The 24007-nt window shown below is 39.9% G+C and overlaps 1 protein-coding gene across 1 annotated transcript; it reads left to right on the top strand.

The window, feature by feature from the left end:
* Positions 1-1852: 1852 nt before the first annotated feature.
* On the top strand, positions 1853-20612 carry KLF15 (KLF transcription factor 15). The gene is made up of 3 exons (XM_075286768.1): positions 1853-1986; positions 8670-9772; positions 17012-20612. The coding sequence occupies exons 2-3, from the start codon at positions 8745-8747 to the stop codon at positions 17178-17180; spliced, it is 1197 nt and encodes a 398-aa protein (XP_075142869.1). The 5' UTR covers positions 1853-1986; positions 8670-8744; the 3' UTR covers positions 17181-20612.
* Positions 20613-24007: the final 3395 nt, after the last annotated feature.

The raw sequence follows: 24007 nt of genomic DNA, 5'->3' as shown, positions 1-24007 counted from the left end.
ATATTACAATATAGTACAGTACAGTATATTACCGTATAGTACAGTTGATTATACCACAGTACATTATATTACCGTATATTATAGTATAGTAGACTATATTACTGTATAACACAGTACAGTATATTGTAGAACATTACTATGTAGTATAGCACAGTACAGTACAGTACACTGCAGTAATATATAGAACATTTCTGTGTAGTATAGTACAGTAGGGTATATTATAGTACAGTTTATTAAAGTACAGTAGAGTATATTATAGTACAGTACAATATATTATAATGCATATTATCGTTCAGTACATTGTGGAAAAGTTGGCTTATAATATAGTACAGTATAATATAGTATAGTACTTTATAGTACAGTATATTATAGTACAGTAGGGTATAATATAGTACAGTACAGTATATTACAGTATAGTACATTATAGTACGGTACAGTATATTACAGTATAGTACATTGTAGCACGGTACAGTATATTACAGTATAGTACATTACAGTCAGTATATTACGGTACAGTATATTACAGTATAGTACATTATAGTACGGTACAGTATATTACAGTATAGTACATTGTAGCACGGTACAGTATATTACAGTATAGTACATTACAGTCAGTATATTACGGTACAGTATATTACAGTATAGTACATTATGGTACGGTACAGTATATTACAGTATAGTACATTATAGCACGGTACAGTATATTACAGTATAGTACATTATAGCACGGTACAGTATATTACAGTATAGTACATTATAGCACGGTACAGTATATTACAGTATAGTACATTACAGTCAGTATATTACGGTACAGTATATTACAGTATAGTACATTATAGCACGGTACAGTATATTACAGTATGGTACATTATAGCACGGTACAGTATATTACAGTATAGTACATTACAGTCAGTATATTACGGTACAGTATATTACAGTATAGTACATTATAGTATATTATCCACTGCTTTCCCTACTCATGTACTGCTGATATCTTATGAAATGTAGGGTTTGCACAATATACAACTCCGCCGCCGCCCCCGCTGTTCTGTAATGTCTGCTCAGATTGCGCCATCTTTATGTATTCACAACTGTAGCACAAATATAGACTCAACCATGCTCTCCCTCAGATTACATTACAGCTCCTGCCTCAGCCCCATAGACATCCTAAATCCCCCTCACTGAGACTCTCCAAGCAAGGCGACAATATAAAGCATGGGGGAGAGGTCAGACATTACAGACCCCTCCGGCCTCCAATACACAGGGCAGCTAAGCTGGAGCCGTCGGTCAGGGCTAATACTGAGGACTGTTTTATTGTTAGGGGGGTCATGAGTAGAGTTGTGTCCGGTGTGTCCTGCTCACAGCTGAGGGTTTGTTACAATGTGTCAGTGTTGGCATTTCAGTATCAGTATAAATCAAAACATTGTGTGAGAGTCATAGCACAGATATTTTTAGCTAAAATGTGGAGAGATCTGGGTTATTCCAGATGTAGCAGGGCTGAGTTTGTCACATGGAATGTGTGGGGCGTTGTGGCCTGTGCATGACTTACTATGACTACTGTCCCTGATGCCGCCACATGACAACTTCAGCCCTGCTACAACTCTATGAAGCCTTTGCAGAGAATCCTGCAGATGATCCCACATGACATGCCTGCAGCATGGTGTAAGGAAACATTCCTGTACATTTATTTCTTGGCTTGGATAAGGGGGAAGAAGGAGGGGGGTTTGGAAACTCCCATTGACGACAAAGGCACAAACCCCCCCTCCTGGGCCCAGGAGCCAATGGGCGAGGTAGATGTGGTCGAGCCTTCTCCAAGCCTTCCCCTGCTGCACACACAGTCATGTGAGTATCACTAGTACTACTCTGCTGGGCTGTGGGCACATTGTACCAGAGGAGCTGCTGCAGCTGTCACTCCAAGGGCGCAGAGAAAAACTCCAAAACTTTCCGAATAATTCCCAGGGATCTGCTGCATTACTGGAGTAGCAGGTAGGGAGAGGATCCTGGATCGTGTTCACACTGTGGAGTATTCCCTGTCAAAAACACAACATATGGTGACCTGCTGCTTCATGGACTGGTCCTGGGGTCAGGATTTATTAGTATGTCAAGTGCCAGCGAGGGGCTGCCAGATGTTGTGGGACTACTAGTACCAGCATGCACTGCCTGTGTGGTGGCTGGGATTTGCATCTGGGCAACAGCTGGAGAGCTGACACCAAATCTATCTATCTCCTATCTATCTATCTATCTATCTATCTATCTATCTCTCTCCTATCTATCTATCTATCTATCTATCTATCTATCTATCTCCTATCTATCTATCTATCTATCTATCTATTTCCTATCTATCTATCTATCTATCTATCTATCTATCTCCTATCTATCTATCTATCTATCTATCTATCTATCTATCTCTCTATCTATCTCTCTATCTATCTCCTATCTATCTATCTATCTATCTATCTATCTATCTCCTATCTATATCCTATCTATCTATCTATCTATCTATCTATCTATCTATCTATCTATATCCTATCTATCTATCTCCTATCTATCTATCTATCTATCTATCTATCTATCTATCTATCTCCTATCTATCTATCTATCTATCTATCTATCTATCTATCTCCTATCTATCTATCTATCTCCTATCTATCTATCTATCTATCTATCTCCTATCTATCTATCTATCTATCTATCTATCTATCTATCTATCTATTCTTCCATCTACATCTGGTAAACATTGCGGTGTAGAAGTGCTGAGTTTGTTATCTGGTCACATCACACTGTGTTTCCTGTGGTTGACCATAGGACTGCAAACCTGCACCCGGTGGTTTAACAATGCTTGATGACTTGCTCAGCTCTGCTACATCTCTGTGTATAGTAATGGTTACATGAGATATATACAGTATACAATCTTTCTACAACATGACTGTGTATGTAAGGATATAGCGGTGCCATGAATGACTGGTGTGGTTGTTTATACCGTGCAGGATTGGTTGGTGGGAGGGGGAGTTGTTTACCATGGGTTCTATAGAGTGACAGATGGGGGGTAGTATGTCATCCTCTATAGTGTGACCTACATTTTATAGAGCCTGAAGTGTTTATCAGAATGTGTCGATGTAGTGGATACAATGTATCGCAGGGAATGTGTTGATAATATGAATCAGAGCTCACACATAGGTCTTGTGATGCTGCTGTTTAGGGCACTGTCATGGGCACCTCTGTGGCTCTGTAAGGTGGCATGTACCAGGGGCAGTATGGGTGCTGTGTACCGGGGGCAGTATGGGTGCTGTGTATCTGGGGTAGTATGGGTGCTGTGTACCGGGGGCATTATGGGTGCTGTGTAGCAGGGGCAGTATGGGTGCTGTGTATCTGGGGCAGTATGGGTGCTGTGTACCGGGGGCAGTATAGTGGGGCAGTATGGGTGCTGTGTAGCAGGGGCAGTATGGGTGCTGTGTAGCTGGGGCAGTATGGGTGCTGTGTATCTGGGGCAGTATGGGTGCTGTGTACCGGGGGCAGTATGGGTGCTGTGTACCGGGGGCAGTATGGGTGCTGTGTAGCAGGGGGCAGTATAGTGGGGCAGTATGGGTGCTGTGTATCTGGGGCAGTATGGGTGCTGTGTACCGGGGGCAGTATGGGTGCTGTGTAGCAGGGGGCAGTATAGCGGGGGCAGTATGGGTGCTGTGTACCGGGGACAGTATAGTGGGGCAGTATGGGTGCTGTGTAGCAGGGGCAGTATGGGTGCTGTGTATCTGGGGTAGTATGGGTGCTGTGTACCGGGGGCAGTATGGGTGCTGTGTAGCAGGGGGCAGTATAGCGGGGGCAGTATGGGTGCTGTGTACCGGGGGCAGTATAGTGGGGCAGTATGGGTGCTGTGTGCCGGGGGCAGTATAGTGGGGCAGTATGGGTGCTGTGTAGCAGGGGCAGTATGGGTGCTGTGTAGCTGGGGCAGTATGGGTGCTGTGTATCTGGGGCAGTATGGGTGCTGTGTACCGGGGGCAGTATGGGTGCTGTGTAGCAGGGGGCAGTATAGCGGGGGCAGTATGGGTGCTGTGTACCGGGGGCAGTATAGTGGGGCAGTATGGGTGCTGTGTGCAGGGCTCAGATGCGATGTGCTGGAGAGCTATTCGTGGGCTGTTATGGAGAGGAGAATGTTGACAGTGTGCGCTGCGAGGGAGGGAGGGAAGGCAGGCAGGCGAGGGTTACTAGCGGTCATGTTCAGCACCAGGGGCCAAGGATAGGGGAGTGGAGAACAGCACAAGGACTCAATAATAGACTGTACAATGCGCCATTCACAAACAGCGCCAAGGATAATCTGCATTAACTATCAAGCTGCTATCACTTTAAGGCTTCTTAACCCCTTGTAAGCCATAGATCTGATACGGTTAGCCATCCCTTACAGCGTAAATAAAAGTAGCATTTCTGGGAATTTTCGCCATTTTCTTTTGATAAGACGCAGCAACCTGTTCACACTGGCTGCATTATGTGGCATCTTTAATATGGACAGACATTTAATGCATCCTAGTAATGCAAGTATATTAACACGTGAGCTGCTGTGTACTGCAGAGCTTGCAATCTAAACCTGACGCTGATAGTACCATCTGTTTGCTGGAAAGTATCACAAAGTGTTCACAGATATCGGCTGTATAGTCAGGGGCCTCTGCAGGAACAGACTGGAGGCCTCTGACCCTCATAGTCCCCCTGGCAAACTCTCCCTTCTAAGGGTTAAACAGGCCTGACAATCCACAAAGTCCATTGTGACTTCACTTTCTTGCACTAGTGATATGGGCTGGTTAACCCTTAAACTGCCTGTATAGAGGTTGTGCAGGTGAGCAGCCATGGAAAGCTACAGGAGAGAAGAGCAGAATTATCTATAGCGTGATGTACGCCGCCAGACAGGGACAGGACATCAATATGGAGGACACCTCATCTGCTATGTTGTTTATTTCTGTCCCGTTATCAGCACATTCACATTAATGGTCTATCTATCTATCTATCTATCTATCTATCTACCTATCTATCTCCTATCTATCTATCTATCTATCTATCTATCTATCTATCTCCTATCTATCTATCTATCTATCTATCTATCTCCTATCTATCTATCTATCTATCTATCTATCTCCTATCTATCGATCTATCTATCTATCATCTATCTATCTATCTATCTCCTATCTATCTATCTATCTATCTATCTCCTATCTATCTATCTATCTATCTATCTATCTCCTATCTATCTATCTATCTATCTATCTATCTATCTCCTATCTATCGATCTATCTATCTATCATCTATCTATCTATCTATCTCCTATCTATCGATCTATCTATCTATCATCTATCTATCTATCTATCTATCTATCTCCTATCTATCTATCTATCTATCTATCTATCTATCTATCTATCTTCTATCTATCTATCTATCTATCTATCTATCTATCTATCTATTATCTATCTATCTATCTATCTATCTATCTATCTATCATCTATCTATCTATCTTCTATCTATCTATCTATCTATCTATCTATCTATCTCCTATCTATCTATCTATCTATCTATCTATCTTCTATCTATCTATCTATCTATCTATCTATCTATCTATCTATCTCCTATCTATCTATCTATCTATCTATCTCCTATCTATCTATCTATCTATCTATCTATCTATCTATCTATCTATCTATCTATCTATCTCCTATCTATTGCACAATGTGGCATGTAACATGAAAGCATTTTTTCTCTTCCAATAAGAATCATCCATCTCGCTACCTCCAGAATGTCAGAGGGGAATGTCTGTTCCATTTGGGATGAATTATCAGCTTTTGCAGCTGTGGATCCTGTTTTGCAGCTTTCTTTGTGTCTTATCTGTGATCCAGGCTCTGCTATTACAATACAAACATTCTTCTAGATAATCCGCTGACTACTGGAGAATTGCAGCGGGTCAAGTGCATTGCTCCTGGCCTGTGCAGTCAGCGAGCCCTTAGTCATGCAGGAGATGAGGATTTTCTCTGGAATTGCCTGATGCAACTTTTTACGGAACTTTCATTTTCTGCCCATAGAAATTGTGTAATTTCCATTGAATTTCTTGCAACGCGGTGGTCATGTGACCATAAATGCAGTATTTTAGGTGAAATGGTGATAATTTAATGGGTCCTACTTCCCACAATTTCACCTAAATTCTGACATATCCCCCTCCATAGAAAGTAAGTGGGCTCATCCCAATGGTCATATTGTGGCAAACTTAAGGAGGGCCCTAGAAAATGGACCTTTCCATGTGTCTAGATATATAGGAAGGCATCACTGCATTACTAGACATTACTAGACATTTGCCTTTCAGGGCTCTAGGAAAGCTGGTTGACAACTCCTTTAAGTGATGGGTGGAAACCTTCTCCTGTCCGTCATGTTAGCTGGTGCGTGGGATTGGTTGTGCCGCCATCACGCGCCCATTATCCTATCGCCCGGATTAATATGTAACTCTTCAAAGTCACTGATAAGATTTTAACAATCTTTCCACTTCTGTTAAACACAAGAGCAAACACACGAGAGGGAAGCGGCCTCGGCGCTTTCCCAGCTGATTAGTTCTTGTTTGTCAAGTATAAGCCTCAAAAATATGTCCAGCTGTTGCCGGAGACACGTAAAGCGCCATCACCTATGCAAAATTACTCATATGTAAACTAGGGGGGAGAGAACCGATCCACATGATCTCCAGGTCAGCGCGTGTGGTGTCTGTTGTATCCAAGTAGACCAGAGACATGGATTGATACCATGTGCAGTATTATTGGGGTTGTCCAGATATTCCTCTTATTGAGGGTGAGGGTCTTTTGGTGGCCTCTACAATTTTCTGGAGAACCACGAACTGCGTGCACGATTGCCATGGATGTCCATTGACTTCAGTCAATGATGACCGGTGGTCTTAGGGTGGACCCTCAGATTCAACTCATAGGGTATATGGAAAGAGGCTTCTATAATGACCCATCATAAGAGCTGGTAAAGAGGTCGCCCTATTATATGATCCTTAGATAGGTTCTAAACATGTCATAGGTGAAGGTCCAACCTCTGGGATCCCACCACTATGAAGAATTAGGGCTCCCAAGTTCCCATTCAGCCACTCTTAACATTGGTAGTAGCCAAGAGACATTTCCACACATGGGATTTAGAGGGTCATTGAAGCACCTGGTGGACCACAGATGTCATAATTCTATTAACATGTCCACTATATATTACATAGGCTACAATGTCCATCAGGTTCAGCCAAGCTATTCAAGAAAGGGTAACTAAAATTTTCCAGCTGTCTAACTATAGCAACTCATGAGGTTCAGCCGAGCTATTTGAGCAAGGATAATCAAAGTTTTCCAGAGATCTTCCTATAGGAACTCATGAGGTTAATCACACTATTCGGGCAAAGGTAACCAAACTTTTCCAAAGGTCTTCCTATAGGAACCCATCAGGTTCAGCTAAGCTCTTCAAGGAAGGATAACCAAACTTTTCCAATGGACTTCCCATACTAATTCTTCAGGTTCAGCCGAGCTATTTGAGCAAGAGTAACCAAAATTTTCCAAAGGTCTATAAGAACCCATAATCAGTCGTGACCACCAGCTGTTGCAATGTGGTCGATGGACATGATAGATGATGACATGTACAATTACCAGGAACGGTTGACCTTCATTCTTGGAAGGAAAGGGGTTAAGACATCACATAATCCCCTATTGACTATTCATCTGAAAGAGCAAAACACAGAGCAACAGTGTAGCATGTGGAAAGGGGCTCTGTGTGGCGGTGAACATGACTAGGGTTTTCATACATGCACAGTCACAGCCCTCATATGACGGGGGGATGACTGTTACCCTTGTAATAGACTTACATCTTCTTAGAAAGGAGCCTTTATCCCGCTCCCCTCTGGAGCCAGCAATCTTGCCCTATGTGCGGAACTGATAGCCAGATCCAGCAATCTTTGAATGTTCCTGCATTAAAACATCTCATTACGGACACATTCCACCTTCAGTTTACCATTTCACTGCCAACAGGGGGATGAGACAACTTGTACTCAGAGTGCATTTGGCCGATACATTGAGCCAAAGTTCTGAGAACCAAGGGAAGGAATGTACAAGACTTACGTAGGACTACGAATGAGGGCTCTGTGGTTTCTCCAAGCACAATGTTCTACTCGGCGCGATTGAGTTATGGATTGTTTTTTGTTTATTGTAGATGTTCTTATCTTCTAAACCAGGTTATTCAGTTGTGTTTGGCTCTTTTTTGTCTTCTTTTCCTACCTTAGAGACTGTTATACCTATAGGAAGCCAATTAACCTAGATGCAAGTTTTTAGAAATTAGGAGGAACCTAGGAGACCATGCAACTGTAAAAACTCTACTGTTCCATCCATAGAGAAAGAGGCATGAAACATGGGGCAGGTGAAACAGATGTGATATTGAACAAGGAATGAAAGGTGGCCCTGACAATTGACCCATAGTGATGAAGTGAGGTGGGAAACAAGAGTATCCCAGTATTACGCTAGACCATCTAGAAGATGGTTGTAGGCTGGCTGTCCACTGTTGGCAAGTCTACTGTAGGTGGGACCATATCATGGGTTGTAATGATAAAACACAACAAAAAAGAGGCTCCTTAGATATAACCAGACTTGACTTCATATATCCCATGTCTTCTTCTCTTGCAGAGCCCGTCCCCTGAGAGATATTTATTTAGTTTTTTTGCTTATGGTGCTGGGATCTTCTCAGAAGCTCATCCAGGAATGGTGGATCATTTGCTCCTTACAGATGAATGCTTCTCGACCACACGGTCAACCCTCGGCTACACAACGGAGATGTTGATGGGAGGAAGGAGCTATCAGATGTTGCCTTCTCCCACTTCAGAGGATGACAGTGACTCTTCCAGTTTCCGCTCCTGTTCCAGTCCTGATTCCCAGGTGCTAAGCTCCAGCTATGGTAGTACGGGCAGCGCGGAGAGTCAGGACAGTATTCTAGACTATCTTTTGTCCCAGACGTCTTTGGGTAACGCCTCTTTATCTTGGTGGGACAAAAGGAAACATCCAACAATGGTCAAGGAGGAGTTCTTCAAAGTTCCCGATTTTGGGGTGGACATGGAGGAGACCTCGTTGTTTCATCCCACCTTGGATGAAATTGAGGAGTTTCTTGAGGAAAACATGAAAACTGACTTAAAAGTTGAAACCCAACAGGAACTGAGGAACTGTGGTCATTTGATTTCCGAGCAACTCAAGCAGGCCCCTATGGTGGCCAACAACACAAACGAGGATGCAAAGGAGCAGACAAATTGCACATCACAAGAAGAACCTGGTAGTAAAAGTCCAGGCCCTCTTGCCGTTGAAGGTGGAATTCCTGTAATATTACAGATCCAACCCTTAGAGATCAAACAAGAGTCCACCGCCAACCAAGCCTCGCCCTCACAGTTTCCAGAAAACATTAAAGTAGCGCAACTTCTGGTTAACATTCAAGGTCAGACCTTTGCTCTGGTCCCACAACTAGTCCAGTCGTCAAACACGTCCTCCAAATTTGTCCGCATCGCTCCGGTGCCCATTGCTGCTAAACCTGTGGGCCCAAGTGGCGGAGCGCAGGGACAGTCTGGTATTATGGTTGGCCAGAAGTTCCCCAAAAATCCTGCTACAGAACTCATAAAAATGCACAAATGTACTTTTCCTGGATGTACCAAAATGTACACCAAGAGTAGTCATCTCAAGGCGCACCTGCGTAGACACACGGGGGAGAAGCCGTTTGCTTGCACGTGGCCCGGATGTGGATGGAGGTCAGTTCCTATTATTCTCTGAACCTAGTACATTGGGTTGGGTGTATCACTGCGGATATTTACCAATTGTAAAGGCGGCCATATTGGCTGACACCTGGCTCTGAAGAAGTGAATGACATTCCAAGTAGAGTTGTTGGCTCTTGTAGCATAGCCCTGGGTGTGTTCTGATGCTTCTGTACATCTCATGTTTGTAACCTGCAGTAACCTTGTTTGTTGGTGTGGTAACATGGAGGACGGGCCCGTATTGTAGAACCTGTTGTAACATGTGATCTGTCATATGTTTGCATGACTCAGTCCGATGGTAATAACTGATAATCTAACACCTAAAGTCCTTCATATAGAGAGCAGAGAAGAGGCTGCAGATGTGGACTCTGGTATTCAGCCCTTGTAGAAGCGCACTTCATAATTCCCAAAAATAGGAACCGTGTGATATGTAACATGAGTGCAGCGCGGTGAGGGCTCTACTGTACACACACGGCAGCAAAGGGAAAATTCACATGAGCTATTTCTAATGCAAAGGCCTCGTGACTGATGTGTTGGTGCAGAAGGTCGATATGGACAGCAAGGTCATTATTACTTATATGGTCCATCTGTAGGATTGCTGGACATAGACCTCATATACGTATCCAATATGGCAATAATATTTAACAATAGGAGTAGTATTATAGTAGTTATATTCTTGTACATAGGAGCAGTATTATAGTAGTTATATTCTTGTACATAGGAGGTAGTATTATAGTAGTTATATTCTTGTACATAGGAGTAGTATTATAGTAGTTATATTCTTGTACATAGGAGGAGTATTATAGTAGTTATATTCTTGTACATAGGAGCAGTATTATAGTAGTTATATTCTTGTACATAGGAGTAGTATTATAGTAGTTATATTCTTGTACATAGGAGCAGTATTATAGTAGTTATATCCTTGTACATAGGAGGTAGTATTATAGTAGTTATATTCTTGTATATAGGAGTAGTATTATAGTAGTTATATTCTTGTACATAGGAGTAGTATTATAGTAGTTATATTCTTGTATATAGGAGTAGTATTATAGTAGTTATATTCTTGTACATAGGGGGCAGTATTATAGTAGTTATATTCGTGTACATAGTTGGTAGTATTATAGTAGTTATATTCTTGTACATAGGAGGTAGTATTGTAGTAGTTATATTCTTGTACATAGGAGCAGTATTATAGTAGTTATATTATTGTACATAGGAGTAGTATTATAGTAGTTATATCCTTGTACATAGGAGGTAGTATTATAGTAGTTATATTCTTGTACATAGGAGTAGTATTATAGTAGTTATATTCTTGTACATAGGAGTAGTATTATAGTAGTTATATTATTGTATATAGGAGGTAGTATTATAGTAGTTATATTCTTGTATATAGGAGGTAGTATTATAGTAGTTATATTCTTGTACATAGGAGGTAGTATTATAGTAGTTATATTCTTGTACATAGGAGCAGTATTATAGTAGTTATATCCTTGTACATAGGAGGTAGTATTATAGTAGTTATATTCTTGTACATAGGAGCAGTATTATAGTAGTTATATCCTTGTACATAGGAGGTAGTATTATAGTAGTTATATTCTTGTACATAGGAGTAGTATTATAGTAGTTATATTCTTGTACATAGGAGTAGTATTATAGTAGTTATATTCTTGTATATAGGAGGTAGTATTATAGTAGTTATATTCTTGTACATAGGGGGCAGTATTATAGTAGTTATATTCTTGTACATAGGAGGTAGTATTATAGTAGTTATATTATTGTACATAGGAGGTAGTATTATAGTAGTTATATTCTTGTACATAGGAGCAGTATTATAGTAGTTATATTATTGTACATAGGAGTAGTATTATAGTAGTTATATCCTTGTACATAGGAGTAGTATTATAGTAGTTATATTATTGTACATAGGAGCAGTATTATAGTAGTTATATTCTTGTACATAGGAGCAGTATTATAGTAGTTATATTATTGTACATAGGAGTAGTATTATAGTAGTTATATTCTTGTACATAGGAGTAGTATTATAGTAGTTATATTCTTGTACATAGGAGTAGTATTATAGTAGTTATATCCTTGTACATAGGAGGTAGTATTATAGTAGTTATATTCTTGTACATAGGAGTAGTATTATAGTAGTTATATTCTTGTACATAGGAGCAGTATTATAGTAGTTATATCCTTGTACATAGGAGGTAGTATTATAGTAGTTATATTCTTGTACATAGGAGTAGTATTATAGTAGTTATATTCTTGTACATAGGAGTAGTATTATAGTAGTTATATTATTGTATATAGGAGGTAGTATTAAAGTAGTTATATTCTTGTACATAGGGGGCAGTATTATAGTAGTTATATTCGTGTACATAGTTGGTAGTATTATAGTAGTTATATTCTTGTACATAGGAGGTAGTATTGTAGTAGTTATATTCTTGTACATAGGAGCAGTATTATAGTAGTTATATTATTGTACATAGGAGTAGTATTATAGTAGTTATATCCTTGTACATAGGAGGTAGTATTATAGTAGTTATATTCTTGTACATAGGAGTAGTATTATAGTAGTTATATTCTTGTACATAGGAGTAGTATTATAGTAGTTATATTATTGTATATAGGAGGTAGTATTATAGTAGTTATATTCTTGTATATAGGAGGTAGTATTATAGTAGTTATATTCTTGTACATAGGAGGTAGTATTATAGTAGTTATATTCTTGTACATAGGAGCAGTATTATAGTAGTTATATCCTTGTACATAGGAGGTAGTATTATAGTAGTTATATTCTTGTACATAGGAGCAGTATTATAGTAGCTATATCCTTGTACATAGGAGGTAGTATTATAGTAGTTATATTCTTGTACATAGGAGTAGTATTATAGTAGTTATATTCTTGTACATAGGAGTAGTATTATAGTAGTTATATTCTTGTATATAGGAGGTAGTATTATAGTAGTTATATTCTTGTACATAGGGGGCAGTATTATAGTAGTTATATTCTTGTACATAGGAGGTAGTATTATAGTAGTTATATTATTGTACATAGGAGGTAGTATTATAGTAGTTATATTCTTGTACATAGGAGCAGTATTATAGTAGTTATATTCTTGTACATAGGAGCAGTATTATAGTAGTTATATTATTGTACATAGGAGTAGTATTATAGTAGTTATATCCTTGTACATAGGAGGTAGTATTATAGTAGTTATATTCTTGTACATAGGAGTAGTATTATAGTAGTTATATTCTTGTACATAGGAGTAGTATTATAGTAGTTATATTATTGTATATAGGAGGTAGTATTATAGTAGTTATATTCTTGTACATAGGGGGCAGTATTATAGTAGTTATATTCTTGTACATAGGAGGTAGTATTATAGTAGTTATATTCTTGTATATAGGAGGTAGTATTATAGTAGTTATATTCTTGTACATAGGAGCAGTATTATAGTAGTTATATTCTTGTACATAGGAGGTAGTATTATAGTAGTTATATTCTTGTACATAGGAGGCAGTATTATAGTAGTTATATTCTTGTACATAGGAGCAGTATTATAGTAGTTATTTTCTTGTACATAGGAGTAGTATTATAGTAGTTATATTCTTGTACATAGGAGTAGTATTATAGTAGTTATATTCTTATACATAGGAGCAGTATTATAGTAGTTATATTCTTGTACATAGGAGGTAGTATTATAGTAGTTATATTCTTGTACATAGGAGCAGTATTATAGTAGTTATATTCTTGTACATAGGAGCAGTATTATAGTAGTTATATTCTTATACATAGGAGCAGTATTATAGTAGTTATATTCTTGTACATAGGAGGTAGTATTATAGTAGTTATATACTTGTACATAGGAGTAGTATTATAGTAGTTATATTCTTATACATAGGAGCAGTATTATAGTAGTTATATTCTTGTACATAGGAGCAGTATTATAGTAGTTATATTCTTGTACATAGGAGCAGTATTATAGTAGTTATATTCTTGTATATAGGAGCAGTATTATAGTAGTTATATTCTTGTACATTGGAGGTAGTATTATAGTAGTTATATTCTTGTACATAGGAGTAGTATTATAGTAGTTATAGTCTTGTACATAGGAGTAGTATTATAGCAGTTATGTTCTTGTACATAGGAGCAGTATTATAGTAGTTATATTCTTGTACATAGGAGGTAGTATTATAGTAGTTATATTCTTGTACATAGGAGCAGTATTATAGTAGTTATATTCTTGTACATAGGAGCAGTATTATAGTAGTTATAGTCTTGTACATAGGAGGTAGTATTATAGTAGTTATATTCTTGTACATAGGAGTAGTATTATAGTAGTTATATTCTTGTACATAGGAGCAGTATCATAGTAGCTATATTCTTGTACATAGGAGTAGTATTATAGTAGTTATATTCTTGTACATAGGGGCAGTATTATAGTAGTTATATTCTTGTACATAGGAGCAGTATTATAGTAGTTATATTCTTGTACATAGGAGTAGTATTATAGTAGTTATATTCTTGTACATAGGAGCAGTATTATAGTAGTTATATTCTTGTACATAGGAATAGTATTATAGTAGTTATATTCTTGTACATAGGAGGTAGTATTATAGTAGTTATATTCTTGTACATAGGAGTAGTATTATAGTAGTTATATTCTTGTACATAGGAGTAGTATTATAGTAGTTATATTCTTGTACATAGGAGTAGTATTATAGTAGTTATATTCTTGTACATAGGAGCAGTATTATAGTAGTTATATTCTTGTACATAGGAGCAGTATTATAGTAGTTATATTCTTGTACATAGCAGTAGTATTATAGTAGTTATATTCTTGTACGTAGGAGGTAGTATTATAGTAGTTATATTCTTGTACATAGGAGTAGTATTATAGTAGTTATATTCTTGTACATAGGAGTAGTATTATAGTAGTTATATTCTTGTACATAGGAGTAATATTATAGTAGTTATATTCTTGTACATAGGAGCAGTATTATAGTAGTTATATTCTTGTACATAGGAGCAGTATTATAGTAGTTATATTCTTGTACATAGGAGCAGTATTATAGTAGTTATATTCTTGTACATAGGAGCAGTATTATAGTAGTTATATTCTTGTACATAGGAGTAGTATTATAGTAGTTATTGTATGACATATTTCCACCAGAATACTATAGACTCCCTTTCTATAGCACTTTTGTTGACTCTATTGGTGGACTGTAAGATGAGATTGGACAATGTTTCCTTTACGAGCAGGGGAACAAAAATCAATTAGGGATCCCATGAATATTGTATGATCCCTTTCAGCTGCTGATGTCACACGGTGAGGATTTGTAGCTCATTATTCGGCAGATGTTTGTTAGCCTTGTCTTTGTAGTATGTGCAGTCAGCATATGTTACCAGTTGTTATATTAGATTTATATCACTCCGGTAATCGCTATTTCCATGCTTAGTTATTAGATGGATGAAGGACGAGTTCTATGACTTCATGGGTTTGCATGTAAATGGTCTTAGTTCAGGTGACTTTGGTGTTACTAGTGATCCTATGGACAAATATAGATAGAGAAATGAATGTATATTTGGGGATATCAGACATCTGTGTTGCAGGGACTGAGTATATAGATGAGGATATATAGGTAAGTATACTGTATATAGATGATTATATCTGTTATACTCTCTTATTTTGTAAGTTGGGTCCAGCGGAGCTAGTGATACAATATTTGCAATAGTTCATGTGCTTGACTGTAGTTATATGGTTGGTTGACTTGACGTGAATGGCTTCCAAGCTCAGGTCAGCCATCTGTAGTGAAGCCAGGTCTTAAAGAGACGGCGGCCTTTAGACTGTCCTAAACTTTGATGTGTTTATATGCAAAACACCAACTTATCTTATTCACCTTTTATATGTTCTATCCTGTGGCTTGTTGAAGAACTACAACCCCCAGAATGTCCTGACAACCCGGGTGTTGTAGTTTTACAACACTTGGGCAGTAACTAGTTGGATGGCGCTGCTTTAGTCTTTCTGGAGCAATGGATATAGCTGCAGGGATGGGAAGCAGAGAGCAGGGTCTGTGCATGTCTATGGAGCCTGGGTGACCAAGTGACAGATCCATTGACATATCCAGGGTCCAGATGGCAGAGCTGTCTGGTATAGGAAGCCTAGAGTGGTTATACAAGGTATACAGATCCTCTCCCCGATTGCACATTGCAGGACGCCCGATCCGCTATCATTTCATGAGCTGAAATTAATTTGTGGTTTAAGACAAGAAGAAAGATTACCGAAACCGCAGCTTCACTTCCTGTAAAGAGATACCATGAAAAATCCACTATGTTGTAATCACGAGGCCGAACCACAGCGCAGAAAACTGATTTTGACTCCTTGCCTATCTCCTACCGGGGTCAGGAACAGGGCAATGGTAGAAGGAGGACATAATAAATAGACTATCCGATATTCTGCTGATACAATGTAACAGAACGCTGCGCTATAGGGTGTCAGGGTAATGTATACTGTCCATCCCTAAATACATGAATACAAATTATTACATCGCCACTTGTGATACATTGTATCAGGTCCACTTAAGAAGAGATCACAATGTATCAAAATTGTTACAATGTTACAAGTGAACTGTTATGTGAGCAGGACAACATCACCTTGTATGGAGTGGTTGGAATGTATATATCCGTATATATGGTATTATATCATAGGACGTAACATTCCCTAGAAATGATCTAGAACATTCTAGCAGCTGTATATAGGATTCACGCCTTTAATTGCATTTGGCACTTAGTGAGCAGCAGATTTGGCACATGAAGTGTTAACCATAAGACTTATTATATGTGACGTGTGATTGCTATAAATGATCAGAGGAGGGGGGGTCGGCTATGACATTTAGGGGCGTCATGTATCTGCTTTCATAAATGGCTACAGATGTTTGCAGAGACAGATACAAATGAATGTCTGTACAGTGCTGCGCTATATGATGGCGCTATATACGTAAGCAATACAAATACATCAATAACGTGGCTTTGCAAATTGCTGCCTTGCATTGTGGGTGTTTGTAGTTTATCTGTCAGGTTGAAGAATAGGATGTCATGCAGCCCCAGATCAGGAATTCAGCAATGATTTGAATGCAGCTTTGGATGTGAATGGAGTATAAGATTTACATTAAGGTATTTTGATCACTTGCACATTTTAGAACATTATTTCTTTTTTTTTTCTGCAGGTTTTCCCGATCTGACGAGTTATCCCGACACCGCCGTTCACATTCTGGCGTGAAGCCGTATCAGTGCGCGGTCTGCGAAAAGAAATTTGCTCGCAGCGACCACCTGTCCAAACACATCAAGGTGCACAGATTTCCCCGGAGCAGCCGTTCTACACGTTTATCAAACTGACCCCCGCCCTTAGCATCCGGGTGACATCCCAAGCACTTTGTCCGTCTTCCTGTCGTAACTTATTGGTGCGGTAAATATGGCCGGTCGGACTGGACGTTGGTTCTCTGCTACTATTTAATATGGGTGTGAATGAAGCATCGGAGGAGCTTGGTGCGCGTCCTGCCAGTGAAGGGTTAATGGGGGCACTTTACATTGTAGTCCACGCGATTCCATGATCATCTGTCGTATCTGAGTCTAGGCCGTCACTAAAAATTCCAAAAATCATGTCATGGTAACCGACAGCCCGCAAGGGTCACGCTGAACACTGCCATGGACGGGACCCTCAATGTCCAATGTGTTACTCAGGAACATTCTGTAGCATCAGCAGCTGAGATGGAACTACAAGTCCCAGCAAACATAGCAAAGGAATGGAAGAGGGAGAAGAAGCAATTCATCTCTCATATTTATGATAAGCTTAGATACACTATCTCCAAAACAGTATCACAGGATAGGATTAGATACACAGCTCAGCAGTATCACACAGGATAGGATTAGATACACAGCTCAGTATACAGTATCACACAGGATAGGATTAGATACACAGCTCAGTATACAGTATCACACAGGATAGGATTAGATACACAGCTCAGTATACAGTATCACACAGGATAGGATTAGATACACAGCTCAGTATACAGTATTACACAGGATAGGATTAGATACACAGCTCAGTATACAGTATCACACAGGATAGGATTAGATACACGGCTCAGTATACTGTATCACACAGGATAGGATTAGATACACAGCTCAGTATACAGTATTACACAGGATAGGATTAGATACACAGCTCAGTATACAGTATCACACAGGATAGGATTAGATACACAGCTCAGTATACAGTATCACACAGGATAGGATTAGATACACAGCTCAGTATACAGTATCACACAGGATAGGATTAGATATACAGCTCAGTACACAGTATCACACAGGATAGGATTAGATACAGCTCAGAATACAGTATCACACAGGATAGGATTAGATACACAGCTCAGTATACAGTATCACACAGGATAGGATTAGATACAGCTCAGTATACAGTATCACACAGGATAGGATTAGATACACAGCTCAGTATACAGTATCACACAGGATAGGATTAGATACAGCTCAGTATACAGTATCACACAGGATAGGATTAGATACACAGCTCAGTATACAGTATCACACAGGATAGGATTAGATACAGCTCAGTATACAGTATCACACAGGATAGGATTAGATACACGGCTCAGTATACAGTATCACACAGGATAGGATTAGATACACGGCTCAGTATACAGTATCACACAGGATAGGATTAGATACACAGCTCAGTATATAGTATCACACAGGATAGGATTAGATACACAGCTCAGTATACAGTATCACACAGGATAGGATTAGATACACAGCTCAGTATACAGTATCACACAGGATAAGATTAGATACACAGCTCACTATACAGTATCACACAGGATAGGATTAGATACACAGCTCAGTATACAGTATCACACAGAATAGGATTAGATACACAGCTCAGTATACAGTATCACACAGGATAGGATTAGATACAGCTCAGTATACAGTATCACACAGGATTGGATAGATACACAGCTCAGTATACAGTATCACACAGGATAGGATTAGATACACAGCTCAGTATACAGTATCACACAGGATAGGATTAGATACACGGCTCAGTATACAGTATCACACAGGATAGGATTAGATACAGCTCAGTATACAGTATCACACAGGATAGGATTAGATACAGCTCAGTATACAGTATCACACAGGATAGGATTAGATACACAGCTCAGTATACAGTATCACACAGGATAGGATTAGATACACAGCTCAGTATACAGTATCACACAGAATAGGATTAGATACACAGCTCAGTATACAGTATCACACAGGATAGGATTAGATACATCAGCTCTGCTCCTGGATATGACTGTACTGTGTTTCTGTGATTTCTGTATTTTCTTCCATATTATCTCGTAAGGGATCAAAGAATGTACTCGGTCTTGGTTTTCCCGGTTTTTCAGGTTTTTGGGGGCATTGTTCATTATTCTGTCACTTTATGTCATTTTGTCTCAATATTTATAACAGAATGACCTCTGACCCCAGCCCATCCTCCCACCCGACGCCATATCAGTATTTCTCAGTGCAGGGCTCTCATCTCTATCCACATAGAACAATACAATCTGCTGTCTTATCTGATACTGTGATCCGTCTCCCATCGCCTTCTCTGCCAAACGCCAAAAAAAAACTCGTAGCCTCTCAGGCCAACACCAATGGCGGTTTTGTAACCTTTCCGACAAGCTTTATTTCGTCTGAAAAAGTTCAGTGCGTTTATTTTTCTAAAAAAAATGAAATTACAAAAAGTTTTTAAAAATCCTGTAGAAAAGAATGTGAAAATGTAATTTTAGAAGAAATCCTTCTCCGCAGTGAAGGCGCGAATCTTCCCGACCATATCGATGAATGTGCTACATTGTATGTCACGCATCAATCCGCCACAAGGGCGGAGACAACAAGACTGAATGTACCGGCCCCTTTACATAGAACTAGGGGGCGCTCCTGAGCTTCCAGTCTGTTTTGAGGAGCCTCCAGCTGATCACATGACTCTGCCGCAGGATTACGTATGCGTTCGTTGTACCGGTCTTAGATATATAATATATATTTTATTACTGCTGCTGTTTGAGCTTTATTTTATTCAGTTTTAAATCTCTATCTTTTAATAGTTTTCTGTGAATTTTTTTTACAATCATGCACTTAAATTCCACCTTAATCCAATACGAAAAAAAATTCTGAAATTATATGTAGACGGTTTGTTGTTGGACAGGGCTGTTTAGTGATCGGCGTTGAAGAGGTTAATGAGTTTTGCATTCCTATTAAAAAAAAATAAAAAATAAAAAATAGTGTAACAAGCAAATACAGTTATACCAAGATTAGGTTGTGCTGAGCTGCAATACCCCACACCACCTGCATACAGGGGTGGCGCTGTTTTTGGAAGAAAGCAGCTATGTTCATCTAATCTTGCACATCCCCTTTAAGTAGGGCTGCCATAGATCCTTGGCCGTTCCTCTCTGCTGTATCAGGCTTTGCCGATGACAAGGTTGTTCCCGTGGAGGTGCCACAAGCTAACCATCCGATCTGTATGTAGAGCTGCCAATCTGACCAACCTGCCTCTGACCAAGCGGTTTACGTCCTCTGAATGTATGTAAATAATCTGTATATAGAAATCTCCATCTAGATAAATGCCTTGTAATAACGTATCCGAAATTTATGTAAATGAAATCAAAATGGAAATCTCTCTGTGATACGTGTATATAAGAATAATACTGGATTCTCCGCCAGGTTCTATATAAATATATTTACTTTGACAATAAACTTCAGAAAATATGTTTTGCCTGATCGTGTTGTCATTACGTCGCGTCCATATAGAAGGGGTGAGACATCAGAGGCCAAACACACGTATGACTATAGGGACCAGAGCCTAAAAATTCTGGAGGGACTGGACCTGCACCTGGAACGAAGAGGAGATGGAGAAGAAAAGAAGGACCTACAGAAGAGGAACAGGACCTGCACCTGGAGAGAAGAGGAGATGGAGAAGAAAAGAAGGACCTACAGAAGAGGAACAGGACCTGCACCTGGAGAGAAGAGGAGATGGAGAAGAAAAGAAGGACCTACAGAAGAGGAACAGGACCTGCACCTGGAGAGAAGAGGAGCAGGACCTGCAGGGGAAGAGCAGGTCCTGCTGAAGAGGAGATGGACCTGCACAAGAAGAAGAAGAGGTCCTGCCCTCCTTCTGCAAGTCCATCTCTTCTTCTCTCTAGGCCCAGCTCCCCTTCTGCAGGCCCAACTCCCATTCAACAGATCCATTTCTAATTCTCCAGGTCCAGCTCATTTTCATTCCAGGTGCAGGTCCAGGACCTGCAGAAGAAGAGCTGAACCTGCAGAAGTTTGGAAGGAAGAACAGGTAAGTAAATAAGATGCCCAAGGAAAGTGAGATATGAAGAGCTCTTGGTGGGTCTTCCAGCAAATGAACAAGCGGTTATTGCTGACAATAAAGACTCCTCACATTCCTTCTGTCTTTGTAGTCAGAGCTCAGTCTTCTCAGTCTTTTCTGATACAGAGTTCTACATCTTCTGCATAGACATAGAAATACATTGTAAAAATTAAGTTTCTTGCAGCTCCCACTAGGGGACTTCAATATATGTATCTTATGTGGCAACATAACACGCCACCTGCAGATAGGACTATGGCGGGTTCCCTTTAAGGACCAAAATGGCTGCCATGGAGTAAGGTGGTCTTAAGTTGCTCTAGTGCTTTTTAGATGAATGAAAGTGCTGGCAGTGTTCCCACCCGGAGGCCGTGTCTTGTGACTTGTGTCCATTAGCGGTCATCTCCATGTGTACGACCTAGATCACCTGTGAGGCCTCTGTCCTGGAGGATAAGCCGCAGATACACATGTTATTCTGTTTTCCTCGTCAGATTTCAGTCTAGTCATGCTTTGTCCAAACAAACAGGTGAATCTGCCCAGGATGGCACTGGCGTCAAAGTTCTGGGGTTAATGATTAGCGGCGCGCGTAGCTGTTTATCTGACTCTTCTTGTCCAATCCGAGGCTGAACAGCAGGTTGTTTGTGAAGTCCATTCAGGTTTTCCTTATGTTTATGGCCTGTTATTCCATCATAGATTGTTATTATTGCACTTTTTCTTCCAAGTGAGCAAACAAGCACAATGTATCTGTATGTGTAGAGGTCCTTATCATCAGTATTCTCTGAAAACAAGATCCATATCGGAGGTGGAGAGGAATTACTGCACATCAAAGAGCAATCCCTCCAATAATATTATATTATAGTGTATTATATTATCTTACATTGTATTGTCATAAGATTATTCGGTCTCTGTGCTAGACATGAAGTAGCGGACCACAGACCTATAATATACTCCAGGGTGTTGGTTCACAAAATGGAAAAATTGTCCAATCTTGGCAAAGTTTGTTTGTCCAGAAATGTTCTAACCTATGATACTGGGTGCATAAGTCTCCAGTGCTATAATATATCTGATTGTGGGAAAGCTGGGTGGTTTATAGCTGCCGTTCCCCATATAGATGAAAGTGCTGCACAAACATATTTACAAATGTATAGAAAGTGACATTTGAAACAATTCAGTAAAATCCCAAGGACGCAGGAGAGGAATACAATCCTTGGAATTCTCAGACAGTTTACAACATTGTAACTTTCTAGCAGTTCCATTGTAAGGAGGATTGTAAAGGTTTGTTATCTTTCTTACAGTGCCCTGACCATGTGACAATCCTCCTGTGATGGTGATTGGGGGAAAGCTCCTGATTGTTCCTCCCTCTATTCAATCAGGTGAAAGCAGCTACCGTACTTGCACCCCCGGCCTGCCTGCATGTGATTGAATATACAATATTAAGATATTGGACTCAGAAAGATGCCATAATATATGATTTGGACCTAAATTGCTTCCTTTCACCAGGTCTGAGTAGTCCAATGACAAACCTCATCTGATCGGTGCTGTCACCCTGAGTATTTTGGTGTTTTGTTTATCCAAATCTCTTCAGCTATTCCATAGATATAAGCCCTTTTAGTGTTGATGAATAGTGGGCAGTACCACTGTGGTTAATGTGGGCAGGGTCTCTGTCCTGTATGCCATACAGTGTTACCGCCGTTTTGGCTACTATACACATCAACAGGGCTTATATCTGTGGAACGGCTGAACAGATTTGGATAAACACTAAAGGGCATATAACTTTGGAATAGCTGGACTGATTTGAATACAAGGAGAATAAGTCAAACTGCTCAGGGGGATGATGTCGATCAGATGATCTCATTAGACTTTCCAGACCTAGTGGCAGGTACTGTATAAGAGCTGGAGAGGAGAGCAGCTGCAGAAGGCAAATACTCTGCAGCCGCTCTCCCCTTCACCATCTGCAAGTCACATGTTGGGCGCATCTGGTGATATATTAGAAAATTGCTTAACAGGCAGTTCCATAGAACATGGAGGAAGATTATTATATTGGTTATTAATATGTCATCAGAATTGTAATGAAATATAACAGGAGCCAACGACTCAGCTTTTCCTATTCCCACACTCCGGGGACAGTTGGATCTCTCAGGTATAAGATGATGATGATGATGATGATGATGAAGGCTCCAGTATTGCGTTCCCTGCACTTTAATAACTTCCTTTAATCTGCTGCCATTTACCAGGAACGATCCGAGTCAATTATAAACTTGCCGACAGGCTCCTGGCCGCCCGGCGGGCACACGATATCCGGCGCGGCTACACTTCACCAAACATTTAATTACTGGCTAAGCTGAGCCGACGATTATTTCCCTTCTTAGTAAACACCGGCCAAGAGAGACTGAACGGTTTAAGGTGGAGAAGTGGAAACTGCAAAGTGAATTCAGATAGAAATATCTAGAGGAGGATAATCTGAAGAGGCGGAACTGCAGTATAAAGCATGAGGGACATGACGTGGATTGTTGTTTGCTTGAATGGGACTGAGCTCCAAACTGTGACGTGACATCACTAACCTGTGTAATAGGAGCAGCCCTCACCTGAGCACCATTGAGCGGATAATCTGTGGGGTCCCAGGTGTCAGACCCCCACCGATCAGCTACTCTGGACTCCTACAGGGTCATAGCTGCAACTTCCTTAGACAAGTGCTGTGTCTGCCTTGCCTTGCTTACTGGAGTCTTCCTATTACAGGGGCTTTTGGCCCCCCTGCGCACCAGGGCCCGGATGTGACTACTACCTCTGCTTCCTA

Source organism: Leptodactylus fuscus, chromosome 9 (assembly GCF_031893055.1).
Source record: "Leptodactylus fuscus isolate aLepFus1 chromosome 9, aLepFus1.hap2, whole genome shotgun sequence".
Classification (NCBI taxonomy): Eukaryota; Metazoa; Chordata; class Amphibia; order Anura; family Leptodactylidae; genus Leptodactylus; species Leptodactylus fuscus.
This window is presented reverse-complemented; position numbering and strand designations above follow the sequence as displayed.